Raw genomic sequence first — 6,706 nt, 5'->3', positions numbered from 1 at the left:
GGCGCTATTCGTGCGCACCTACACTGCGATTCCTCCCGCGCTGGATTCAAATAACGCGCCGCCGGACACGCGACACTTTCCCTCCGCGAGAAACTCCATCGAACGACGTCGTAGCCGCTTCCACGGTGCATTCCAGGTCGATGAAATGGCATCACGCGACAGTTGGAAACTCGGTATTTCCGAGCAAACGAGTGACATTTGCGACAGACGACGTTGCGAAAGCAGCGAAATTTCAAATGATGGCATCGCCATTTCCTCCGACACGCGATCCACGATTGGCTACTTACGTCGCTCTCGAGGCCTCAATAGGTGCGTTCAGGAAACACAACGGTTGCACGACAGTTAAATAATTGGTCTAAATTTCAGGATCTAACAGTAAAGACCACTAACCGCTGACAGCTCGCTTCGTTCCGTGGAACACTGAAACCGATGTGTCCTCATCAGCGCGCGCGTGACGTTCGGGTTCGGTGGTATCGGTGGTATCAGTATGGCATTCGGTGGCGCTTGATTTTCGTTTACGATTATTAACTCATTTTCGCACGGTTTATGTTCCCTCGAGTGATCTCCCATCTTCATGACGGCGGTTAGCGAATCCCATTGCGTAGTCGTCACCGGCGGCCTGGTAGGAGGGGGACGTTGACGAGGCACGGCATCTAGGGCTGTTCTAACCTAAAGAGAGCACCGCGAGGAGCCGACGTTCTGTCACTTATGACAGGTTGAGAGGTGTTCCTCGAGCGCGCTTTCGATCGCCGAAGTATGACTGTTTGGGAGAGGCTGCGCAACCCGTGCGGCTGGCGCGCCGGTGCCAAGCAAATCTCCGTGGACGCGATGTTACCGCTGGTAGTGGTGCCGGCATTGGCGGTGATCGCCGCCCAGACCGTCCTCTGCACGGTCGTTGTGTTCGCGGCGACGCCAGTCCTCGTTTACTACTTGCATCACAATTTTCTGCGATTCTTGCTGCGCACCAAGTTCTTCCTCATGTGGACCATCACGAGCGTGCTGATGCTGATGCTCGTGTTCGAGATCAGTGTAGTGCCGTTGCTGGAAATCCTGCCCGAGGAGAATCTGCTGTTCATGGTGTGTGTGGTCGGTGGTATCTGGTGCGGCTACCGAGCCAAGCTCAATGCAGATTACGCAGCGCAGGAAGGCATCCTTGTACAGGGCCTGGAGCTGGGTGAGGGCAGTGGAGAGCTTTGCACCACGTGCAGGAGAAGGGCGCCACCCAGAGCCCACCATTGCCGCTTGTGCCAGACATGTATACTTAACAGGGAATATCATTGCAAATGGTATGGTATAGAAATGTTTTCTTTTGCTTATATTTTTTTCTAGGAAATTCTTTTCATGTTCTCTCTTGTCTCTGAAATTAGTCTTCTAAGTTTCATAATTCATCTGCTGAGATTTTGTATCTTAAATGCCTTGATCATCCATCTTCACCAGGCTGGACTGCTGCATAGGTTCCAGCAACCTGAGGTGGTACTTGGGCTGTTTATTCTTTTCTGCAATCGCCTTCATCTATGGCTCCAACTTAACTATGACTAGTGTCTGTCACCCGTTTATACTCATCGGGACTGTACTCCTGCCAGATGACTGCAGCGATGTGTATCACCAGTTAGAGTATGTATTAATTTATTTTGTCTCTCTCCTGGCTGCACTTTGATACCAAGATCACTGAACACGCTGAATATGACACTGTGAAACTGTTTCACGACAAAATGAGAAATACAAGTTCGTATTGCCACAGAAAGCGCGATTGGATGTCACTGATACAACACGAGCTTAGCAAAGCAAACTGGAAAGATACAAGGGGATCTATAATGTAGACTTTAATAATCGCAAGATAACAGAGTATTTGCTGGGTCTGCAATTTAGCATCGTAAATATCGTAATATCTCTTATTTGCTTACCCACACGATGTAAGAAAGTCCGAGAGATAACGTGTCGCACAACTGTTCGCTCGGGATGCCCGCCAATCGATCGAATGTATAATCGTACACATATTGTTTCAGCATCGCTCTTTGCTTTGTCTCCGCACTCTACAGTCTCCTCGTCGGTCTAGTGGTCGTTTGCTATCTCATATATCATCTTTGGTTGCTCTACCAAGGCACGACGTCGAATGAACGACGCCTGGACGCCGGAAGTCAGTATGATCATGGAATACTAAAGAACGTCTCACGGTTATTTTGCTGCAAGACCTAGATAGCAATTGTAGGTTAGACTAACGAATTTACTTCGCAGAAGATGTACGTGCTCTATGCTCCGTACAAAGTATATATTACGGAATCAAACTTGATAAATTAGGAAATTATCATCGAGAGAAAGGCTACCGAAAAGCCGAGAAATCTCATTCATGATACTAAGTCAGATGCCGAGTCAACGGTTAAACGGTAAATTAGAATGTACTTATTGTATCATCGATCCCATCGCATGTTCCAACGGTTCAATGTGTATCAGGTACTTGCGTGTTTAACAATTCGTAATTTCTGGCGAATACATCGTCCGCTATGGTCGTAACGTTGCTCTCACCGGGGCCACGTGCGACAGCGGCATATCGCGAGGCATCAGCTCGCACTATAGTCATGATTATTCTTAATGTATCATTGTGCATACCATTTGTATATTTATTGTAACTGTGATAAAGTGGCCATTGTGTACGAGTAATATAATAAATTATACTAATCGAGTACATATATATATATATATATATACATACACGCACACACGTGTGTATGTATGTATGTGTGTATATATGTATCATGTAATCACGAATTCGAGTAAAGGAGAAATATGAATATACAAATGTATAATGACGATTTACATCTTATTCTGCGTAAAAGAACAGAAGGAAGCTGCTTTATCTTACGCGTACTTAGAAGTAAGGCTGCTCTTTTTACGTCATCATTCGGATACAAAGTCAAAACAATTGTCGCGTATAGCGTAATCTACGTTAACATGTATTAATTCCCTCTTATTAGTCCTCTATTAATACACCTCTCTGTCCCGGATCGAAATCTGGCACCACTTCTTGCACTATTTTTCGCCAAGCGTTTTTTACACGCTCGCTCTCCGCGATAGCGGACGCTATCTCGGGATATCGTTTCCACATGTGAAAGTATTTTATCTTCAATTTTTCCTTGTAGTACTCCGAGGCCAAACGCTCGTTCTTGAGTCGCTTCACTTTATATTCCACGGTCTTTATCTTCCACAGTTTGAAACACTTGGTTTGCAGTCTCATGTCAAACAAGTCCTTTGCCACTTGCTTTTTTCTCTTTTCCTCTTTCGTGAATTCCTTCCACTGTTGTAGCACGCACCACGTTATATTTCTGTTGTATAACGACGTGGCCATTTCGATCTTGATTTCACCTTGATGTTCCGTCTCCGTCCTCCAGCCGATGAACGCTTTACGCAGTAGACGCCGTTCGTAGTGGTCGTTCGCTTTGCTAATATAATTGGTCTTCCTTTCGACGAGTGCGACGAACGGCTGCATTACGTAACGTCGCAACAGGTGCTTGCGATAAAACGCCTCCGCCATGGCGTTCAGTTTCTTATATCTTTCTATCTCGCGTGCTCGCTGCTGCTCCCGTTCCTCGCGCATTCTTCTTACTTCGCGCTGGGCCTGGACAAGTGTAATCTTAGATTAAATTCTCGCGTACACTTCTAAATGTAACGTAAGCGGCGTTAGAGTAAACACTATTACATTGTAGAATAAGATGTAAAATGTATATCAAGATGAATGTTCCAATCAGAGACAGAGTGACAGTGTCTCAACTTGTGACAATCATTTTCCTATCACGAAAAAACGAAAAAAAAAACAAACCATCATGTCACTAAATGGTACTTTAGTCATCTCTGACAAGAAATATATACCAATTAAATTGGAAAGGTGCAATGCGAGAAACTCTAAATGTACAAATTTTCCAACGAAGTCAACTTTGTGTACCTTATAAGTACATCATTGATATTTCTTCATTTATCCTCACGGTGAGATCACCTGGTTACTAATTGGGACGCTCATCTTAGTATGCGAAAGTATTGTATATTACGATATAACATCTAGTGACGACGTCTTTCGCGACGGATAATTTTGCTCGCGAGGTAAAGCTACGCGCGCGCTAAGAAGCGTACGATACACGTCTGGTACGATATTAATATACTTTGACCTGTCATATTATCTGACCTCTAGTTGCAATCTTCTCCTCTCACGCTCTTCCTCCCTCTGGGCGGCCTCTTCTTTCCTCCTCTCATCCTCCAGCTTCTTCCGCCGCGCTTCTTCACGCAACTTTACCCTGTTCCGCCTCGCTTCAGCTCGCGCCTCCATCCGCGCCAAAAATTGCGGTGGACTCGGCACGCGCAGCGGCGCCGTCAGAGACTTGTCCCTGTTGTCAAGGTTGTCGATAAAGGGAAAACAATCGAGTGATAGAACAAGCTGCCCTCGTGTGCAACTCGCGTCGATTTAATTTATCGTGAAACGAAGGCGTGGACTTGAACATCTCCTCTTTAATACGCTCTCTACTTCGCAGGCGGTAGAAAGATCAATGTGTGAGGAGAATGATGTGCAGAAAAACTAACTCTTGAAAAGCTGTAGTTATCTGAGTGCTGTAAGTGCTACAAGCTATCTTCAATCCTGATTACTGCTGGTAAATTTTTACAAACGAATCCTTACTATATCGTATATAAACGCTTGGAGAAAAACGATTGATTGAATTAACGAATGAACGAACCGAATGCATGTCGATTGGAAGAAATGGAATTTCCGTTTCGTGGGACTGAATTTGGCTCATAAGAGCCAAGAATTTCCTTCAATCAGAAAGTCTAATTCGTTTATCGTCACGTTAATTCATCAAACAGACTTTGTCTCCGTGCGTAAGTGTGTACGTTATTAAAATAAGAAATCCTTATTTTTCAAGGAACAATTGAGAGTACGGTGATGAAGAACTACCTGTAACCCGCTTGTCTCATTAATTGGATCAGTGTTCTTCTAGTCTGTTGACCGCAATGCATCAGCGTCTCCTTAGCGGCGTTCACTGTCTGCTCACCGGACCTTGTTATCTCTTCCTGCACCTGCTTCAACTTCAGCTCCTCGATAAGCTTAGTCTGCTCGGTCAGTTTCAGCTTCTGCTTACGTATAATCTCCTTCTGAGCGTTCAAGCGATTCTGCGCCGGCGACTCGACGACGAACGGCTTACAGGATGGAATTCTTTTCTTGCCATCCCTCGTTCCGTTGCCATCTCTCGAAGAAGGATCTTTTGGATTCACTTTACGGCACTTTATCAATTCCTGCGTCTCCACGATAGTGTTAATGAACGTGTCAATCTTGCTAGCATCGAAGTCCTTTGTGTTTGTTTTTTCCTCATGTCGAGTCCTCTTCGTGGTCTCCACATGCGTCCTCCACACGCGAACACATCGCCTCAGTCTTCCTCGAGATATAATGTCCTGGATGTTAAATTTGATTTCCCGAAGACGCCGCTTGTCTCGCGCGTTCTCCCGCAGGATATCGAAGCATGATTTCAGGATGCGTGACCGTTGCTCCTTCGACACGCAGCTTGGCTTATCTTTGATGGTCACCTTGATGCTACCAAAGGGTGCTCCTTCGATCTCCTTTATCGGACATTGACCAGCGTCCTTCGACTCTGCAGCGGAAACTTCCGCGAATGCCTGCTTGCTCCCTTTCTTGACTACCGCCACCTTTCGCTCGGCTGCTTTGCCTTTTCTCTTGTTAACGAGAACTCGCTGTAAAGTGTTGAGATTTAGTAATCTAGTTTTGTTAATGATTCGGAAAGTTATTAAGCGTTCAATTTGTCGTGCAAGACGAGATTCACCTTGACTCTACCGGGCGTCTTCCAGAAATCCTCGTCACTCGAATTAGCTATGCTTTTCTTGCTGCATGTGTACGGCCCGCAAGATTTCGGATGATACTTTTGCAAATCCTGCTCAAATTTGCGCAATTCCCTCTCCACGAAAGCCTGTTCTTTCTTCAGCTGCTGTTCCCTCATTTCCTCCTGTGCCAATAATCTACAACGAGATAATTGATGATATGTAAGAATTACTTTTTAGTAAAGTGGATAAAATAAATGATAAAGAGACAAAAGGTGTTGCCGATTTATCTCGTAATAACTTGAGGATCACAAATCAAGGTAATCACAGACGTACTTCCTGGCTTCCGCTAGTATAGCAGATTTGTTCAAAGATTCGTGCAGATCTTCGCGAAATATTCTGTGCCGCGCGTCCATAATTATATTCGGATCGAGGAAGGTTTTCTTGTCATCCTCCAGCATCCGGCGCTTCTCGGACGGCTGGAGGATCGTCACCTTCATCATCTCGTTCATTAACTGCCTCGCTTCGTCGTCGAATTGCACCATGTCTGTCAGTTTGATCAACAGTTGCCTTCTTTCGCTGTTCACATCGATCGGCTAATATCGCAGACAGTGCCTGCTTGTCTTGTTTATGCGTGTCTGCTGCTGTTGTTAAGGAAAAGTCGCAGTCCCCCAACCCCAGGTGAATGTCCCAACCCTTATTCATGAGTTTCGCGGCAAAAGCGGAGGGTGAAGGTAACGGATAGTCGAAAGAGGAGAAAGAGAGCGAAACACTACTACGAATATTATTTTGCGCAGCGTATTATTATTCGTTGAAATAAATAAAAAAATTTATATTGATTTCTCGATGAAAATTACGTTCGTGCGTTATAATAATATGCAAAGTATATCTCAAT

General features: G+C 45.1%; 2 protein-coding genes across 3 annotated transcripts; one reads left to right on the top strand and one right to left on the bottom strand.

Annotated features, from left to right (window-relative positions):
- Nucleotides 1-124: 124 nt before the first annotated feature.
- GABPI (zinc finger DHHC-type palmitoyltransferase GABPI) lies at nt 125-4,168 on the top strand. Of its 2 annotated transcripts, XR_003113750.1 has the most exons (5): nt 125-309; nt 367-1,286; nt 1,438-1,614; nt 1,742-1,873; nt 2,007-2,069. XR_003113750.1 is itself a non-coding variant. In XM_011146375.3 (4 exons), exons 2-4 carry the CDS (start codon nt 757-759, stop codon nt 2,194-2,196), a joined length of 897 nt encoding a protein of 298 aa, XP_011144677.1. In that variant the 5' UTR covers nt 125-309; nt 367-756; the 3' UTR covers nt 2,197-4,168. The 2 variants fall into 2 exon arrangements, 1 of the variants encoding a protein (XP_011144677.1); XM_011146375.3 differs by lacking the exon at nt 1,742-1,873 and having other exon boundaries at nt 2,007-4,168.
- LOC105186291 (trichohyalin) lies at nt 2,960-6,609 on the bottom strand. The gene is made up of 5 exons (XM_019842862.2): nt 6,148-6,609; nt 5,817-6,009; nt 4,937-5,727; nt 4,175-4,373; nt 2,960-3,613 (listed from the first exon to the last, which is right to left on the bottom strand). Exons 1-5 carry the CDS (start codon nt 6,354-6,356, stop codon nt 2,969-2,971), a joined length of 2,037 nt encoding a protein of 678 aa, XP_019698421.1. The 5' UTR covers nt 6,357-6,609; the 3' UTR covers nt 2,960-2,968.
- Between the last annotated feature and the right edge of the window lie 97 nt (nt 6,610-6,706).

Source organism: Harpegnathos saltator, unplaced genomic scaffold, assembly GCF_003227715.2.
Source record: "Harpegnathos saltator strain DR-91 unplaced genomic scaffold, Hsal_v8.6 scaffold594, whole genome shotgun sequence".
In the NCBI taxonomy this organism is placed as follows: Eukaryota; Metazoa; Arthropoda; class Insecta; order Hymenoptera; family Formicidae; genus Harpegnathos; species Harpegnathos saltator.
Note: the sequence above shows the minus strand (reverse complement) of the source record. Positions and strands in the feature narration are given on the sequence as shown.

Coding starts and splice junctions, on each gene's coding strand:
- GABPI (XM_011146375.3), top strand. CDS start 757: ATGACTGTTTGGGAGAGGCTGCGCAACCCGTGCGGCTGGCGCGCCGGT. Junction 1,287..1,437: donor AGGGAATATCATTGCAAATG/GTATGGTATAGA, acceptor CATCTTCACCAG/GCTGGACTGCTGCATAGGTT. Junction 1,615..2,006: donor GATGTGTATCACCAGTTAGA/GTATGTATTAAT, acceptor ATATTGTTTCAG/CATCGCTCTTTGCTTTGTCT.
- LOC105186291 (XM_019842862.2), bottom strand. CDS start 6,356: ATGGTGCAATTCGACGACGAAGCGAGGCAGTTAATGAACGAGATGATG. Junction 6,010..6,147: donor ATACTAGCGGAAGCCAGGAA/GTACGTCTGTGA, acceptor ATCTCGTTGTAG/ATTATTGGCACAGGAGGAAA. Junction 5,728..5,816: donor AGACGCCCGGTAGAGTCAAG/GTGAATCTCGTC, acceptor AACACTTTACAG/CGAGTTCTCGTTAACAAGAG.